Source organism: Physeter macrocephalus, chromosome 19 (assembly GCF_002837175.3).
Source record: "Physeter macrocephalus isolate SW-GA chromosome 19, ASM283717v5, whole genome shotgun sequence".
Taxonomy (NCBI): Eukaryota; Metazoa; Chordata; class Mammalia; order Artiodactyla; family Physeteridae; genus Physeter; species Physeter macrocephalus.
The window spans coordinates 84272989-84292677 of NC_041232.1; the positions used below are offsets into that span (position 1 = coordinate 84272989).

The window sequence follows — 19689 nt, forward strand, 5'->3', positions numbered from 1 at the left end:
CCGCCTCCGTCCCCGCGTCTGGTGACCTCTGCCCTCCGCGGCCCTGCTGAGCCTGTGCTGGCGTCCCAGCTGCCTGTGTGCGGCGTGCGGGTCACCTCGGGGTCTGGGAGTGAGGCTTGGCCACGGACCCCTCCTCTCTGGGCTCAGACTCACCCGGCAGACCCCACGAGAGGATGGGGACACACTGCAGTCCTTGGGACTTGCTGGGGCGTTCCGCTCCTTGAAACTGCCTCCTTGGCCCTGGCGTGAGTCCAGGCTGCCCTCTGAAAGAGCCACGCCCTCACCAGCCTGCAGGACTGGTTAACCTCAGCAGGGATCGCTGGGCTCAGTTCAGAGCCAGCAAGGGAATGAACACAAGCCAGAAAAGCCTGTGTTTGGGTTTGGAATTTTTGTTTTTAATCCTCTCATGGTGAGATAAACTAGGCTAACAAAGCATTTTTCCTGTATTATAAAATTCATCAAAGCAGAGCGACCTCTGTAAAAGTCACACCAGACTCTAAAGGACTTGGTAAGTAGAATTCTTGGCATCCAGGTTGACGCAGGCACTAAAGTTTCTTCGGGCGGAAAAGGGCGGAAAAGGGTTTGGCTGATGGGCCATTGTATGTACCCGGGGAGACACCCTTGGCCCAGGCTGTGTGGGCTGAGAGCGTTTTCATTTTCTATTCTTTATTCTGTCCAACATCAGAAACTCACAACCACCCAAGCTCCTTCTGAGATGCCTGCTGCTTTCATGGCAGGAGATAGAGAAGTGTCATTGGTTGAGGCAGCCCATGGGATCTCAAGGCCACTGTCAGCTAGGTACACGGCCCCTCTAACTGTCTCCAGTTGTTGGCTGGGGCTGGGAGAGAGCAGGGTGGCCACTGAGGCCTGCGTCCAGTGGGAGGCGAGGCTTTGAGGAAGTGAAGCTCTTTGGATTAGGGGAAGGACGGGGTGGGGGATGGTTACACGGCAGAGGTGTGGCCTGACTTTGAGAAGTCAGGAGGTCCTTACATTTAAATGTAAGTACTCAGCACAGGGGCACGTGGAACTTCCGTTCCCACTCTGAGAACAACCAGCTGGAATTAACAGGAGCCTCTGGAGCAAAGGGGTTTCCTCTGCAAGGTCCTGCAGCCCAGGCTGGGCCACCGGCCCCCCAGGAGGACACTGAGACCTGGGCTTCCGTCTCTGCTCCCTGACCCTCACCCTCACCTTGCCTTCTCCAGCGACTGCTCCTTCCTGCGAAGGCCAAGGCCAGGAATACCCTTTCTAAGTCCCCAGGGTTTTGTTGGGTGACTCGTTCAGGTCAAGCATGACTGTAACCCAAGAAAACAAACAGAAAGATGAGGAACACAGGAGACTCAGGAGGAGACCAAAGGATGCCCAGGGGTCCCACCCGGGATCCTAAGAGCAGGATGAGCGCCCACAGCCGGCCTCTGCGGGCCTGACGGCGAATGGAGAGGGCAGACAGACGGGGGGAAGGCTCTGGGGGTGCGGGGTGCAGTGGTGCAGGCCCTGTGGGCAGGACCGCATCTCCAGGAACAAGCCTGATGGAAGCTCAGTCCTCAGGAAGGGCTCTCGGTCCTCACAACCGAGGTTTTTCCTTCCTCTCCTTTTCCCTTGGCTTCCTTTTCCTCTTCAGGTTTTCCTTTCATATTTCATTGGAGAGGAGCACCAAATAATTTTTTTAATTAATTAATTAATTGTATTTATTTTGGCTGCATTGGGTCTTCGTTGCTGCGTGCGGGCTTTCTCTAGTTGCGGTGAGTGGGGTCACTCTTCGTTGTGGTGCGCGGGCTTCTCATTGCGGTGGCTTCTCTTGTTGCGGAGTACGGGCTCTAGGCGCGCGGGGTTCAGTAGTTGTGGCTTGCGGGCTCTAGCGCGCAGGCTCAGTAGTTGTGGCGCACGGGCTTAGTTGCTCCGCATTATGTGGAATCTTCCTGGACCAGGGCTTGAACCCATGTCCTCTGTATTGGCAGGCAGATTCTTAACCACTGCGCCACCAGGGAAGCCCCCAAATAATTTTTTAATGCAAATTGAATGAATGAAAAATAAAAATAACAGTTCAAATATTAATTTAGATGGATCGGCTTCAAAAAATTTCCTCCTCCACTTGCATGAACCTCATCGTCCTGCCACTGTGGGTCTGCAGGGGCCTCTTCCTCCTGGGTCCTCGCAGCGCCTGGCTCTAGGCTCTGCCCACGGGACTTAGCTGCCCTCAGAAGGTGAATTGGGAGCGGCGGCGGAGGACGGGGGAGATGCTGAACAGCTCGCTGGCGCCATCTGCTGGACCAAGTGCTTCGTCCACTCACGGAGGAGCATGGCTCGCTTTGACCCTGATTTTACCCTCACCTTAGCTTCCTTTATAGACATTTCTCATACTCAGAAATATATTTATATTGTTGAATGAGTGCTTACATTCATTATTATCATTTTTATAACAACTGTATTGCAATACAATTCATTTTCCTTACAATCCACCCACTTACAGTGTGCATTGCAATTCAGTGGTTTTTAGTACATTCAGAATTGCACATTGACTGCCACAATCAACTTTAGAACATTCTCATCGTTGAAAATGAATCCCCAACTCACTAGCAGTCATGCCCCATTTTCCCCCAATCCTCCCGGCCCTAGGCAACCACCAATCTACTTTTGTCTCTTAGGATTTACCTATTCTGGACATTTCACATAATTGGACTGATCCAATGTGTAGTCTTTAGTTTCTGGTTTCTTTCACTTAACATAATGTGTTCAGGTTCTTTCGTACTGTAGCACGTGTCAGTGCTTCATTTCTTTTTATGGCTAATAGTCCCTTGTGTGTCTGTACCGCATTTTGTTCATTCAGTCGTTCATTACTGGTCGTTTGGATTGTCTCCAGCCTTGGCTGTTACAAATAATCCTGCAAGCACAAGTTGTTGTGTGGATGTACGTTTTCATGTCTCTTGGGCGCACACCTAGGAGTGGGATTGCTGGGCCGTAAGGTGCGCTGCGCTTAGTCGCCTGAGGAGCTGCCAGGCTGTCTCCAAAGCGGCCACACCATTTTACACCCCCGGCAGTAGTGCACGAGGGTTCCAATCCCTCCACGTCCTCACCAGCTCTTGTTGTCACCTGGCATTTTGATTCTCACCATCCTGAGCGGTGTGAACCGCTGTCGCGTCGCGGTTAGATTTGCGTTTCCCTGGTGCTAACGACGTTGAGCATCTCTTCATGTGCTTGTTGGCCATTTGTACGTCTTCTTTGGAGAAATGTTTATTCAAACCTTTTGCCCGTTTTTAATTGGGTTAATTTGTCTTTTATTATTGAGTTGTAGTAGTTCTTTATATTCTAGACCCAAGTCCTCACCTCGGCTCAGTTGGTGCCTGCAACCGGAGGCCAAGGGAGGAAGCAGCCTGAACCTAAGATGTCTCTAAAAACTAAAGTCTATTTCAGAAATGAACAGAGCCAATCCAGAAGGAAGGGTTGGTTTGGAAGAAGATAGTTAGTTTAGTCTGCCACCTGGAAGTCCTACTGTCTTCTGGACCCAGTTTTTCTGCTCTGCACCCAGCCTGGAGCCTGCTGTGGGGGTCCGGAGGAGACTAGGAAGGGATCACAGGGAGAGGGAGGGGGGAGGAAATGGGGTCTTGGGCAAAGGATGGAAGGGACCCGTCAGGGATGGAAGCAGAGAGGCCAGACTGGTGGGAGGGAAAGAGGAGAAAGCCACGGACCAGGGGCTCCCAGGCAGAGACTGTGGCCAACGGTGTCCACGTGATCGCCAGTCCTGCGATGTTATTTATCACAGCGTGGCTTGTAAGTTTCTTCTCAAATATTCTAACCTCAGGAGCTGATGGAAAGAAACCCTACAACACTGCACAGGATTTTAGTCAGTCCTTACTTTTCTAATGTAACATAAAGTGGTTAATCACACAAAGAAGTCTTGTTGCTGTTTTTTTTTTGTTTTTAATTATCTCACATTTTTCTCTCTTATAAATATTGCCCTTAACACCTGGGATGTAGGGAGCTGACTTAGCTTTATAGGAAGTGAACCCATAGGAAAGATTGTATCATAGGAAAAAACCGAACAACAGCATTGCTTAAATACGAGCTTGTTAACTTGGTTTCTATCTTATTAAAATTCTTTAGCATTGCAAATGAAGGGTTTGGGTGAAGGTATAGCAAAAAATATATTTCCCATTCTTCTACCTTGTGTTATTTTAGTTCAGAAGACTGGAATCAGCTGTGTTGGATAACATTAACTTTCTTGAAGTATTTGAAAGGTGGAAAGTCCAAAACCTGGTCCTTATTTTAAAATATCCCCCCTGTCACACGCTCACAGGCCTCATCTCTCCTTGCTTTCCTGCTGCTGCTGGACGGAGGCATGTTCTCATCGTCCTCCCCGCCCACCGGGCTGCTAGAGAAGGTCTTCCAATACATCGATCTCCATCAGGATGAATTTGTACAGGTGAGAGACACAGCACGCACAAAATGCTTGGATGTGCCCTTTGGGAATCTGGGAGAATGGTTATTTGCTGGGAGATGTGGATTTTTTTTTTTTTTGCCTGACAACTCCATTTAAAATGCCTGTGACTCCTCATTGACTTAGAATAATAAATGTTGGTTAGATTAAGGTAAGAGATCCCTTCCGGCCATTCCTTCCAAAAAGGGCATTCCCAGCACGTTTGATCTAGGGATGTATGTTTAGCAATGACCAGCAAGCTCCGTTGAGCTCACCTTTACTCTGGACCGTCATCAGGTGGCCCATCATCCCCTTCAGAGACCCTCTCCACCTGCAAAACTAGCTGAAATGCATCCTCCCCGTTCCATCACCAGCTGGCACGTCCCTCTCCTCCTGCTGGCTCTCCTGTGCCCCTGGCACACCTGGCCCACCTGCACCGCCCGGGAACTCCCTGAGGCCGCCCTGGACCCTGGACCCCGAGCCCCCGACACCGTGTCTGGCACACAATGTGTGTTCAGCGTACATTTATTGGGTCAACCAACCCACGTCAGGAATATTACTGTGCAAACGGATGTGAATCCCCCGTGATTCATAGGAAAGCACAAAGCTCAGCGTCCAGGCTGCGGTGCCTCAGCTTGACCTTCATGGAATCCCTCCTCGTATGGGCGTGTTAACTTGACGTAAGTGCCCGTTGGGATGTTGAAACCTGACTGGGGTTCGCAGTGCAGGCTGGAATTCACCGCGGGGAGAGAAAAGGCATGCTGTGGGAGCGTGCGCCAATGTGGGCCTTCCAGCCCCGGCGCTGCTCTGCGCAGCGTCCTCAGATACGCCCCGTCCCTTAAGGTTAGCGCTGACTTGGCAGCATCAGCCCTATAAATTCCAGGTTAAAAAGGTAAAACACAATATTCCTTCAGATCAAATATACTTCTTTACAATAAAAATAGGAGTGCTACAACCAGGACAGAAATCAAACTAAAATAAGTTAGGAAGTAGAGTCCAAAATCCCATGCATGGTTTTTAATAAACACCGCGGCCGTCCCAGTGTAAGCAGCTCAGGTACGGACCCTGGAGGGGGAAGGGTCGTCCCTATAACATTGAGAATCAGCCGCCGTTCCGGAGCACCCGCGGGGCGAGGCTGCGGCCCGGGTCTCCAGTGTGTGCATACGTTCTCACCCCGTCCTCCCCGAGAAAGACGTGTTTCCTCTTCTGTCCCCGCAGTGTGGGTTTCCTGCACAACAGGCGAGTCTCCGGTTCTCTCTGGGCCCCCCGGTGTCCTGCGACGTGGCTCACCTCGGACACTGTCTTCCTGGAGGCAGTGTCACCCCTACCCCGACGCCGACCTCAGACGCCAGTGGCTGGTGGTGGGTCCCCGGGTTGCCCACACCTCTGCCTGTCTGGGCTACAGATCAGGGCCTCTGGTGACCCCTCCTCAGGCTCATCGTTTGCTAGAACAGCTCGCAGATCTCGGACACGCTTCCACACGTGTGCCTGGGGCGGGAGCTTCTGTCCTGTGGGTTGCAGGGCACCCCTTCCCAGCCCGGAAGTTCTCTGAACCCCGAGCCTCAGGGATGTTTATGGAGGCTTCGTCACGTAGGCATCACCGATTCTTAGCTCCATCTCCAGCCCGTGGTCCTTCCCCCGAGGTGGGGAGCTGGGGCTGGAAGTTCTGAGCGTCTGATCACGGCTCGGTCTTTCTGGTGACCGGCCCACATGCCCAGGAGCCTCCAGAGTTCCTCGCTAGAACAAAAGTACGCTCCTTTTCACCCGGGAAATCCCGAGGGCATTAAGAGCTCTGTGTCAGGACCCGGCATCGAAGACCAGATATTAGAACAAGAGATGCTCCTAGTACCGTATCACTCAGGAAATTGTAAAAGTTTTAGGAGCGCTGGCTGGGAACCGGGGAGAAAGACCAAAATGTGCGTGTGTTACTGTCTCAAAGCATTACATCCACCATAACCCGCAGCGAGGGAGCCTCACGCCCCTCCTGCAGTGGAGAAAGCTGAGGCTAAGAGAGCTTCAGGAATGTCCTCGAGGTCACCCACCGGTAGTGGGGAGCCAGGACCAGGAACTCGGGTTGTCTGCCTGCCCAGCCCTGAAGTTCAAACCCGGGGTCACACGCCCTCCCGGATCCTGCAGGTGCAGCGGGGGGACCTCAGAGCTGAAATGCATGGGATGGTCACGGGGGGTCCTGCAGCCTAGCTGAGGCCACCGTGGGGTGGATCGGAGTGACCTGCGAGGGACGTTTGTGGGAAGCCGAGCCCTCGAGGGGTGGCTGCTCTCAGTTCTTAGAAACCCAAGGGGGGCGGGGACCCGCGCCTTCCGTGTGAGCCTGGTGGCGTTGAGGGGCCCAGGGCAGGCTTCAGAGGCGGCCTTCCACCAACCGTCCCGTCCTGCATTGACCAGCCGTCGCCGGCCTCTGGGCTCCTGATCACGCCTCCAGCTGTCTGCCAGTGGCTGTGAGTGCCGTGTGTCTGCCACCTCGGTCTCCAGGTCAGATGAGGGCGCTGGGCACCCGGCGAGGTGCGCCCCCGAGAGTGGACGCGGATGGGCCGCGTGCTGACCTCCTGTCGCCTTTCCTCCCAGACGCTGAAGGAGTGGGTGGCGGTCGAGAGCGACTCGGTCCAGCCCGTACCGCGCCTCCGACGAGAGCTGCTCAGAATGACGGGCCTGGCCGCAGACCGGCTCCGGCGCCTGGGAGCGCGCGTGCACTTGGCGGACGCGGGCTTTCAGCAGGTGCTGGCATCCCCTCCCGCCTCCGAGCTGCCACTTCCCTGGGCATCAGCCAGGCTTCCCTTCGCGGTGGCATGGCAGGGTGGGGCTTTGCTTGCCTTGACGTTCTGCCGAAGCAGCATCGTGATTCCCAGTAAGGGCGAAAATCTCCACCTCATCCCACAGGAGGCTGTAGCATCGACCTCTCGGCCTGTCGGGACCGAGGGCGGGGGCAGGGGAAGGTGGAGGGGGCGCTTGCAGGCCCCCCACCTGTGCTGTTCATGTCCTCCACGTGCTTCACGTTTCTCCCAGATGGCTCTTTCCCTTAAGTTCAAATGCCTCTTTCTCAAAGGACCCAAGCCCTCATCAGAATCAAGGCTTATCACTGCCCCTCGGGAGTAGATGGATCTTTAATCCACCCTCCCAGTGTCGCCTGCTTTAGCACTGACCAGTCTGAATAGTCTGTTAACAGACTGTGTCCACCTGATTGGAGCTAGTAACAGACTCCTAATGCCATCCATGTCTTTGAATTTTCTGGAAGAACCAAATGGCTTTTTTTCAAAAAAAGTTATCCATTTTCCGTCTGCAGCTGCCTGATGGTCAGAGCCTTCCGATACCTCCCATCATCCTGGCCGAACTGGGGAATGATCCCAAGAAGCCCACCGTGTGCTTCTACGGCCACTTGGACGTGCAGCCTGCCAGACAGGAGGATGGGTGGGTCACGGACCCTTACACGCTGACGGAGGTAGACGGTCAGTGACACCTCGTGCTGGGCTCTTCTGTGGGTGAAGGACTGCTCATAGGGCTAAAGAATTCGAGATGTGGCTGCCCCGGGCTGCGGGCCTTCCTGCCATTGTTAGGGGTGCAGAGAACGCGCCCTCACGGTCCACCGCTTGGTCCAACGAGGCTCATTTTCTTGCAGTTGTGAAAGAAACCATGAACGTTTGTGCCCCTGGGCAAATTAAGTCCCCATAGGAGAGTTCTTGGGTTTCCAGGAAGATACTTGTGTAGGTCACATATTTTCTTTTTTAAAAACATCAAATGTAATTATGTTTTTTTGTTGTTGTTGTTTTGTTTTTTGCGGTACGCGGGCCTCTCACCGCTGGGGCCTCTCCCGTCGCGGAGCACAGGCTCCAGACGCGCAGGCTCAGCGGCCATGGCTCACGGGCCCAGCCGCTCCGCGGCATGTGGGATCTTCCCGGACCGGGGCACGAACCCGTGTCCCCTGCATCGGCAGGCGGATTCTCAACCACTGCGCCACCAGGGAAGCCCAGTAATTATGTTTTATAAAGACAAGAAAAAGAAAGGTTAATGGAGAGACACATACACCCTTTTTCATTGTCCTGCTAATTGTAAAATCTCAGAGTGAGAGGCTATATTACGTGACATTCTGCAACAAACCCACGGGTCTTCTTCAGTGAACTTGGATAAAATAGTTAATTACTATTAAGGCCAAAGGGATCTGTATATTTCAAATTAGCTTACGTTTGCTGGCTTGCATACTATTTGTTCATAAGAAACAATACTTTGTGATTTCAGAGCAAGACTTCTGCCTAGAAAAATAGAAAGCACCATTAAAACAATTACCTGTAAAGCTACCTTTGGTTTTGGCTCACTCAACTTGGCAGAGGTGTCCATGCTTTTCTGAACATTCTTCCCCTATTTTTAAAGGAAAACTGTATGGCCGAGGAACGACAGACAACAAAGGCCCTGTTTTAGCGTGGATCAACGCTGTGAGCACATTCAGAGCCCTGGACGAGGTAGGTGCCGGCTGTGCTTGGGAGCGAGGATGATGATGGCAATGATGATGGTGATGGTGATGATGGTGATGATGACGGTGATGGTGATGGTGATGGTGATGGTGATGATGATGGTGATGATGGTGATGGTGATGATGATGGTGATGAGATGGTGATGTGATGATGATAGTGATGATGATGGTGATGATGATGATGGTGATGGTGATGGTGATGATGGTGATGATGATGATGGTGATGTGATGATGATGATGATGATGGTGATGATGATAATGGTGATGATGATGGTGATGATGGTGATGATGATGATGGTGATGTGATGATGAGATGATGATGATGATGGTGATATGATGATGATGGTGATGATGATAATGGTGATGATGATAATGGTGATGATGATGATGATGGTGATGATGTTGATGATGATGATGATGGTGATATGATGATGATGGTGATGATGATAATGGTGATGATGATAATGGTGATGATGATGATGATGGTGATGATGTTGATGATGATGATGATGGTGATATGATGATGATGGTGATGATGATAATGGTGATGATGATAATGGTGATGATGATGATGATGGTGATGATGTTGATGATGATGATGATGGTGATATGATGATGATGGTGATGATGATAATGGTGATGATGATAATGGTGATGATGATGATGATGGTGATGATGTTGATGATGATGATGATGGTGATATGATGATGATGGTGATGATGATAATGGTGATGATGATAATGGTGATGATGATGATGATGGTGATGATGTTGATGATGATGATGGTGGTGATGGTGATGATGATGATGATGATGGTGATGATGGTGATGGTGATGGTGATGATGGTGATGATGGTGATGGAGGCAGCTGGCTTTGAGCTGCATGATTTCCTCTACTCTTCCCAGCAGTCTGCAGAGGAATGTGTTACAATCACACGCATTTTACAGATAAAGAGAGAGAGGCTTGGGAAAGGAAGGGAATGTACTCAAAGCCACCCAGCTGGTCTGGGGCAGGGTGATACCTTGATCCTGTGCTGTTGACATGCAACAATGTGACACAACAAAAAACATGATGAGCCTGTGACTACATCACCATCTGCTGGGACTTGTCTTTTTTTATCTTCAACTTACTCAGCTTGTCTTTTTTATCTTCAACCCGTCCTTCTTATCACAAAGTATGGTTTTGTTAATAGAGACAGACATACACTTTAGGAAATATATTAGCTGTTTTGCAAATTATCAGGATAGCGATCTCTGGGGTGTGACGTTCTGTCTGAATCCCTGAGTTCTTTCCATTCTTGTGGGAAGTGGTTTCAATCCGTACAAGGAGGGGTTATGGTGGGGTGCAGCTTTGAGAGGAGGGCTACTCTCTCAGACCACCAACTAAAACTGTGTCATTTGCTGTGCTCTCGAGGATGGTTTCATCTCGCACTGCTCTTTTCTCTTCTGGTAATGAGCATGCTTACACTCCAAACAGGATCCAATCTAGCTGTGTGGCCATGGGTGGGAGACTTAACCTCTCTGGGCTTCAGATTCTGTTCTGTAAAAGTGAGGGTGTTGATATGGGCTCCGGCCCTCTAACACTGGGTGGATTTGATGGTGTGATTCCATCCCTTTCATGCAGAAATGGCCCTGCTAGTTGGTGAGCTTGAGCCTGTGCCAGGGAGACCAGGCCCAGGGATAAGACCCAGCCCGTTCCAGTCTGGGCTCCACAGAGTATGGGCTCTGCAACCTGGGGGTGCAGAAGGAGTTTGTGGGGTCACCTTAAAAATGTGCAGCCATGGGCTTCCCTGGTGGCGCAGCGGTTGAGTCCGCCCGCCGATGCAGGGGACACGGGTTCGTGCCCCGGTCCGGGAGGATCCCACATGCCGCGGAGCGGCTGGGCCCGTGAGCCGTGGTCGCTGAGCCTGCGCGTCCGGAGCCTGTGCTCCGCAAGGGGAGAGGCCACGGCAGAGGGAGGCCCGCATACCACAAAAAAAAAAAAAAAAAAAAAAAAAAAGTGCAGCCTTGCTACCTTTCCCTCATCTTACTTGTGTGGCTGAATTGAATTAAGCACTTTGAAACACTGGGAATTTAAGAGGAAGTGGGGCCCACTTGTTGGGTTCATGGACAGAAAGGGACGTGTCGGCAGTCACAGGGCAAACCCCTGCCAACCATCCCCACCCCGTCCCCAAAGAGGCTCTGGGAGCAGCACACGCCTTCCGAGACAGAGGGGCGTGAGGTCGGGCTGGGATGTGCCTGTCTGGTGAGGACTGGGGTGGGTCTATCTCCGGGCACCGTGTCCACTTGTCCACAAGACAAGTGGAGCAGCCCAGTTGTTGCCCGAGGTTTAAGTCCTTGATGCTGCTTCTCCCAAATCCTGTCCATCGAGCAGGTCCTGACATCGTGATTTTTCTTTCTTGGAGGTGATTTCATCAGACTCCAGGGGCTTCTCTCTCATGAGTCTGTTGTCTCCTGAGACATAAGCAGAAGAGAGGGTTTAACTGCTCTCGACTTGACTGCTTTATCTCATTGAGGAAGACAGGCTTAGTGAATCAGGACGTTTTTCTGGCTGGGCCCTGCTGACCACTGCAAGGTTGTCCTCTTGTTCATGGCACTCCCCTAAATAAGCCCTTCGTTTCTCTCTCTCTCTCTCTCTCTCTCTTTCTCTGTTTTCTTCCTCCCTCCCTCCCTCCCTCCCCACGTCCCACCCCTCTCTCTCGTTTTCTGTCCTTCTTTCTTAAGAAGAGGAGAGCAATATTTGTAAGACATGTCCTATATAAAGGTCAAAATCTGCTTTGCTTTTAAAATTTCAACTCTGAAACATATAATCGCAAACAAAACATAAGAAATCCCCACTGCCCTTAGAAAAATCAGTTAATCTCCCTGAGCCTCACTTCTCCTCATCCATGATCTCGGAATGATCATATCCATCTCCAAGCTTGTTGAGTGGATTCAGTGATTACGGAAAGGTTCCCTGGAGCCTGCGAGTACTAGGCCTTTTATGAGCTCTGGTTTCTTCTTTCCTCGTTCCCTTCTGCCCTCAATCCCCTCTTTCTGTCTTGCTTACAGAGCACTTAAATGTACATCACCTCACTGGATCGTCTTACCAAGAGGCAGAGCAAGTATTAACAGAGAAGTGGGCTGCCGAGAGGTGAAATGGCTGGTCCCAGGTCCCTGAGTGTCAAGGGACAGAGCAGAGACCAAAGCCCAGGCTTGGCTGCCAGCCCCACGTCCTCCTCCAACACTTAATAGCTATTGACTTGTATTTTATTAATCACATTTTGCCAGAAAATTCTTAGGCTTTCCAGCTACTTCTCGGGAATTGTTTTCTAGTTTAATGTTAATAAAGAGCTTTCAAATATTAAGATTTCAGAATTTTAGCTTAACTTCCTAAGACACAAAGAAATGTATTCAAGGAATGCATTGAAAAACTTGTTATCCCCAAATGCCCTTAAACAGCTGAATGACCGAAGGTCACATTTTCTAATACATAATCCTCCACTCGTCCTGCCTTTGTTAATCTGGGGCCAGGCAATCCCACTTATTAGAGCTAATGAGTGTGTTTGTGCTGCCTCATCTGCGTAGAATAACTGTTCACCCCCGCCCTGCACACGCCTTATGCTCTAGGAAAAGCCATCGACCTCTCTTCTCCACACGGCTCTCAAAGATATGAAGTTATAAATTATACAGATACAAAAAGATCAAAACCAAATGGGGGAAAGGCACATTGTAAAAATTTTAAAGGCACTATTCCATGTGCTAATATTAGAGAAAAACTCAGGGTCCATTTTGCTGCAAGATCAAAGCCTTTGAATAAGTTAAAAGGCAGATTGAACTCGTAGCTGAAAAATAACAGATACTTGAAATGAAAATTATCCTGAGGCTTAAACATTAGACAACCTTTCAAAGGAAAGAGTTCTCATTTATCATGCTCAGAATTATGAGGACAGAAAAGAGATTTGTAATTGAGTAACCTTTCTGGAAAAATTCCTTCTGGGGAGAAGGAGGAACGGGCTTCTCTGCAGGGGCCGAGTGGAACCCCGTATGGTGGATGCAGCCTTTTCTTTAGGGATGCGCTGCCCAGATCTTCCGTCATCAGTATTAGGTTGATGGCTCACTGGCCATTACCTTGAATTCTCCATCACAACCTGAGTTAAAACTCCTTCGTTATAAACAGAGCTTTTGGGAATGTATATAATAATTCAGTGTGTTTAAGTTACATGCAGACAAATCCTGGATTTTAAAAGGTGAAAGGGCAAGGTGTCCCCTTTTTTTGACAGCGTGGTTTGCTCCACTGTTAATTCAGGATCTGCCCGTGAACGTCAAATTTGTCATCGAGGGGATGGAGGAGGCTGGTTCTCTTGCCCTGGAGGAACTTGTCCAGAAAGAGAAGGCCGGGTTCTTCTCAAGCGTAGACTACATCGTGATTTCAGACAATCTGTGGATCAGCCGGAGGACGCCCGCGCTCACGTGTGGGACACGAGGGAACAGCTACTTCATGGTGGAGGTACGTGCCAACGGCAGCCGCCTGGAGGTGGATCCGTGCTGGGGTCCCGGTGGGGAGGACAGAGAGCAGACACCGACCCGGGGGCGTGGCCCCGGGGGATCACGGGGTCTTGGGACTGGGGGAGTTCATGAAGCCCCCCAGCCGTGAACACATGTGCTGTGTACGTTTTTCTGGAGAGAAGATTCAGAGGGGTTTGTGACTCACCACGTTTTAGGAACTCCAGCTGTGAAATTTGGAGGCAGGCACGGGGGCACTGGGTAAGGAGACTGATCGCGTTCTGAGGATGCTGTGAGCGGGCGTTACCTGCTTTGCCCGCCACGTCTTGGACAGAAAGAGAAGGGCTGCCAGCACTGACAAGGCTGGCACCCGAGGTCTGGCTCATCCGACGAACAGCCTTGAGCGCACCTTAACCTCTGAGCCTGTTTCCTTACGTCTGAAGTGAGCACAGTAATCCTCCCAGGGTCTCTAAAAGCGACCTCGAGTTCCTCCGTGACACGTAGTCCGCTTCCTGCTGCTTTTCTCTTAATGCAGACAAGCTGTGATGGAGCCTGCAATTTAGAATCAGAAAGTCCTCCCTCATAGAGCAGCTGGAAACCGCAAAGCGGAGGGGGTGTGTATGAGACCCGGAGGGCGGGTGCGATCCTGAGCCGGGAAGGGTCCCCCCCCCCCCCGCCCCGGGCAGCTGCAAAAGCAGGGCGGGGTCCGAGGCGTGAAGGCCGTGGAACATCGCGCTGTCGTTGGCCTCTTTCTACTGCTGAGTCAGAAGGAAGTTTCTCTGCAGAGACGTGATGGAAGTAGTCTCTGTGGGGAACAGGTGGGCACGAAGAAGTGGCTGGCGGGCCGGTTAGGGTGTTTAGTCCCCTGTCCGAGCTAGCGGGATATCGTTTGCAGCTGTGCTCAGGAGCCGGTGGTGGAGACGCCCCAGTGGGCAGGGTCGATCCAGGGCTTAGGCTGTGCCCGACGGTGTGATGGAGAAGGACACGAAGTCAGTCAAGACGTCGCCCACGGAGAGGCTGAAGGGTTGCACAGAGGCATTCAGGTTGAATGGGGAGAAAAAGGGACAGGAGGACGAGAGGCGGGGAGGTCTTGGATGGGTCGAGGGACTGGACGTCTTGCTGTGGCCGAGAATGGGGGAGGGCAGGCTCGTGACGGGGGGCCAGGAGGAGGGGAGCCGTGAGCGGAGGTGTGATCGGCGGCAAAGGTTTCACAGGTGGGGCTCTGCAACCCCAGAGTGCTTTGCTAGCTCACTGCCTGATGAGATAGAGGTCTTGAGCTACAGTGACTAAATGGAAGATTCACCTGGCAGGGCTTTAAAGATGGCGATAGAGGCAGAGAAGGGCCAGCGGGCAGGAAAGGTGAGAGGGAGTGGGTCAAAGAGAATTTAAAAACCCAAACTCATTAGAACTGGGGAACCGATTGGACGTAGTGTGCCTGGGAGAAATCCAAGATCATTTTTTTTTAAAGATTTTTTTGTGATGGGGACCATTTTTAGAGTCTTTGTTGAATTGGTTACAATGTTGCTTCTGTTTTATGTTTTGGTTTCTTGGCCACGAGGCATGTGGGATCTTAGCTTCCCGACCAGGGATCGAACCTGCACCCTGTGCCCTGGAAGGCGAAGTCTTAACCACTGGACCACCAGGGAAGTCCCCAACATCATTTTAAGGGGATAGATTTATAGGACTGGCATCTCTCCTTGTTTTGGAAACGGCAAGCTAGGAGGAAGTAATTGTAGGAGAAGATGTTCCCTTCTAGACCTCCTCAAGTTCAGAAGCTGGGAGCACACCAAAGTGTTATGTACCATAAGCGACTAGAAGCTTTAGGTCTTGTGAGTAGGTCAAAGGTCAGACCTACGGAAGGAGCGTTGAGAGTCTGGAGGTTGTAAAGGAAGTCCCGTGGGCCTTGAAGCTCTGTGTGTAGAGTGATCCAAGGATTAAGCTGGGGGGCGAAAAGACAGAAAAGAAGTTATCAGAGGAGACGTAAGTAGAATGGTCCTGCAGGCAGGAAAAGGACAAGGAGAAGAAAGTTTCTTGGAGAATTTTTCTGGAAGGAGGGCTGAGCAAGAGATGGCGTGAAACCAAGAGGAAGGCAACTGCGTTACACGTCAGTCGTTAGGCCGAGGAGGGGCTGGTGGTCTGGGATTCGGCGCTGTTGGTGGCAAGGTTGGGGCTGAGGTCGGTTTCGGGGAATTCAGTGGGACCTGAAGACGTGGGGGGCAGACGCTCCACATCGTGTGACAGAAGCACGGTGGTGACAACGTCAGCTGACCCCTGAGCCCTGAGGGCCCCCCGGGGCGGGTCTGCCGCCCGGTGAAAGGTGTCTCTGAGCAGCCACGGTGGAAAGCAGCTGTCTTCCCGTTCCCTGTCTTGCAGGTGAAGTGCAGAGATCAGGATTTCCACTCGGGGACCTTTGGTGGGATCCTTAACGAACCTATGGCAGATCTGGTCGCTCTTCTTGGTAATGTCTTCTTTCGTTTCACTTTTTAAGCATCAAGGAATCTGCTAACGTAGTTCTGTTTGACTCAGTTGTCTCCCCCTTCGTTTCCAGGCCAGCCCTGAATAAGTGTGGAGCGGAGGAAGACCACGGTCTTAGCTTCCCCCTTGGCTAAACGTTTCTTAGGCTTATTATGTCCACGTTGTTTCTCTTCGTGGACTGAAACCCTTCCTCAATCCACCCCCTTTCCTTTCACTGGATGTTGTGACACATCTGGCTGTGTTTGAGGAAAGTGGCAGAGAGACCTTTCTGGAGAAGCATCCAGAGTTGGTACCCAATCTACCCACACCTCTTGGCTTCCTTCCTGTGAGTCCCGTGGTCCCACGTGGCTCAGCGACGCCAGTGAGTTTGCTCGTTGCCCCTGCCCGTGACCTCCTCAGGTGGCGGGCCTGGTGGATGCAGGCGGGAGTTGTGTGTGTGTGTGTGTGTGTGTGTGTGTGTGTGTGTGTGTGTGTGTTTCCAGAGAGCCAGCTTGCCCACCTGACTCACCTGGAGCTCTTGCCTGCATTCGGACAGCCCAGTTTCCGGGCGGATCCCGGAACTGAAGGAGGCTTCATCTCCAGGGCCTTGCTTGCACAGTCCTGGCAGGGACACTGCGCGTTCTTAGTCACAATTTGGTTCTTTTTAAAAAAGAGGTTTTCAGGTTACATAAGCCTCAGACCTCGCAATACCTGGATCTTTCTCACCTTTCTCACCGTTAAAGAACAAAGAATATTTGTTCTTTAAAGGTAGTTGCATTACGGTTTTTACCTTATGAGCTATGGAGCATTTGGTGAAGCAGATAAACAAACCAGAAATGGTCACGTACATCCTAAGATGTTCTTCCAGCAGGTCTGCTGATTAGCCGTGTCCCACAGCCAGGTGTGATGTCCCAAGGGCAACTTTATGCAAATTTTACAACATGCCCCTTTTGGGCAAACTGCCAAAAAGCACTCCCTCTTTGGGGATCGATTAGCAAAAATCTCTCTTTTTTCCATATTGACACAGTTCTACCTTAGCCACGCCCTCCCGAATCCCCTTGGCCTCGGCAGCCTCCGACAGGGAACCACCAGCCCACGGGGCGACCTGTTGGGAGGTTGCCTCTGGGTCTTCAGTATCACCTTTATTCTAGAGCTTCCTGCTCCTTCATTGTCCAATTAAATCCATCTATCTATCTACCTATCTATCTCTCCATCCATCCATCCATCCATCTATCTGTCTATCCTCTCCGTCATCTAGTTATCTGTCATCTACCTATTTGATCTATCATCTGTCTATTCTTTATGGCCTTCTAGTTTTCCTAAAATACAACTCTTGGACAATATTTTCCATGCTTGACACTTTTAGACAGAAAACAACAAGCCATTTTTCTTTAAAGTGTTTAAATTGTTTCCAAAGAATTCAGATAGCATGCAAGTTAACATTCTTTTGCCGGGGGTGGGGAGAGAGATAAAATAATCGCTAGTTTACCAGAACCCACTTTCTCCTCCCTGGGAATGGCATCACCGCTTCTTTGGGACTGCATCTCGATTCCCCGCTGAGCATGATGGCCGCACGGCATCCTGGGAGACTGATGGTTTCACCCAGGCATAGAATCCCATTTAGCCCCGCCAGCGCATATTGCTCTGCTAGGAAAAGTCAGATCGGGCTCATGCACAGAACGAAAAGCACATGGTTTCACTTTCTTTGATTTTTGAAACAAATCAAATAATAATCACTCCTCCAGCCCGCGCTGGGAAGGCTGCCTCCATCCTGAGAAAACAGTGATTTAAAGCCACTTCGAGGGCTGGGCCCCCGGGGCAGTTCTGCTGGAGAGAGTGAGCTGTTCAGGCCACAGGCTCATTCGCTTAGGACGTCTGTTTGAATCACCCCTGCCCCCGTTACGGGGTGGTGTCAGGCAACGCCAGCTAAACGGGCACCCTGACACGGACGCTGAGCACTCCGGCTGCTGGGGTAGCTCAGGTCGCTCCTGTTCTTCACCTTGACGTTTCACACACACACCTCTGTTCTCACCACCGAGCCTCGGCTGGCTCAGGGCTCGTCTGCCCACGTGGGCCCACAGCTGACTCTTCACCTGTCTTTCAGGCTGGATTACGAGCAGGGTCTGCTCCCATTCACCTCTGCAGCTCTGTCCTTGCAGATGAGCCCGGCAGCAGAAGTTTAGGGGTACATACTAAAGCGAAGACTCAGTGACTGTGGCACTGGTGGGGCTTTTAAGTTTTGTTTTCGCGAGGGTGATGGGGTGGTCTGTAACTCAGTGACAGCCAGTCCCAGTCATCTGGTGCCCAACTTATTTTTTGACTTGAATTTTACTAATGAGTTTGTATCATTTATTTGAGATATGATACACTTTACTGGGCTAAATGAGGGGAATTCATAATGCAGGACCCGCAGAGAGGCCAATACGCACACAGCACCTGCGAGTACTGTCCCCGGAGCGCGGTTAGGGTTTTGTTCGGAGTTTATAATGAATGTATATTATATAATATAGTCTTTAATTTGTTCTTTATAATGAATATTTATTCTTTAATGGTAGTTGCATTGCGGTTTTTACCTTACGAGCTATGGAGCATTTGGTGAAGCAGATGAACAAACCAGAAATGATCACGTACATCATCCTAAGACATTCTCCCAGCAGGTCCGCTGATTGACATTATGCGTCGAGTTGGGAGCCAGCGGTGGTGTCAGCGGTGTCATCCTGCTGTTCTATGTGTGTTACACCCCGTGAAGGGGGTCCCTGTCTGCTCCCCACAGGGTCATGCTAATCTTATTAATTAGAAGGCTTGGAGAAGTCCTGGGGGAGCTGGAGGGGGGCCGAGGAGGATGTGGCTGAGAACCGGGGGGGAAGACTTCTCCTCCTGGTTTGCTGCCTTGACACCCTCACACCTCAGGGCTTCGCCTTCTGTGATCGTCTCAAAGTGCTGGGAAGCCCCTTACGTTTCACACGACTGCCACCCTGCAGATTTTGGAGGGGTGTTTACTTTGTCTTTAGTTCTGTCTACACAGGCCGAGCCACCTGCTGTCCACTCATGGGGTCACGCTTGTTATCCAGCCCCATGTGGTCAGAGACGTGCCCTCGTGCTGGCAGGCGGGGTCTTCGGTGCGGGTGGGCCCCCTGCGTTCATGTGGCGTCCAGAACACGGCAGGTGTCACACAGCCAGGTGTGATGCCCTGGGTCTCACAGGGCCCTCCGCCCCGTGCTTTGCAGTTGTCGACTTTAACAGAAAGATTTGAAAATACAGTGCTTCACAGTAATTTTCTGACACTGTCAGGTTATTATCACATGAAGCACGTGGCATATATTTTTATGAAGTGCCTTCACTTGAATAAAAGGCCCCAGATGGACTAAAGATGAATTTAGCTGCCTTGGAGACATTTCCGTCATTTTATTTTTAGTCTACTTTCTGGTTGCATTGGGCCTTTACTGTAAGTCCTTTCTCAAGACAGCAAGCCGTGTTGACCCAATCTCAGCATCTGCTTCTTTTATAGATGCTCACTGATGATTTTTCGCTCATTGCTGTTAATCCCCAAACTTTTTCACAAATAACAGAGCAGTGTATCTGCTTCGCCACTACGAAAGCTTTCGCGGTTATGACGTGTAGTCGTAGACTAGACCTCAAGGCTGTTACGTTTTTGATTAAAGATGAGTATTTATTATATTATTGTGGCGTGTGTAGGGGAGAGAGGTTGAGAAGGAACGATGACTTTCAGTTTCTCAGGTTTGTACGTATAGTCACATACAGATATATTTAAAATTGTTTTCTAATGAACCCATTACTTTTTTTTTTTTTTTTTTTTGCGGTACGCGGGCCTCTCACTGTTGTGGCCTCTCCCGTTGCGG

General features: G+C 50.9%; 1 protein-coding gene across 1 annotated transcript in view; it reads left to right on the forward strand.

Moving 5' to 3' along the window:
* Positions 1-4297: 4297 nt before the first annotated feature.
* The window catches only part of CNDP1 (carnosine dipeptidase 1), a 22529-nt gene continuing 7137 nt past the window's right edge, over positions 4298-19689 (forward strand). Inside the window, exons 1-6 of the mRNA XM_024133968.2 lie at positions 4298-4417; positions 6995-7144; positions 7710-7872; positions 8792-8880; positions 13179-13379; positions 15749-15833. Coding sequence (XP_023989736.2) covers positions 4334-4417; positions 6995-7144; positions 7710-7872; positions 8792-8880; positions 13179-13379; positions 15749-15833 — 772 coding nt within the window. The 5' untranslated portion in view covers positions 4298-4333. The remainder of the gene's footprint in view (positions 4418-6994; positions 7145-7709; positions 7873-8791; positions 8881-13178; positions 13380-15748; positions 15834-19689) is intronic.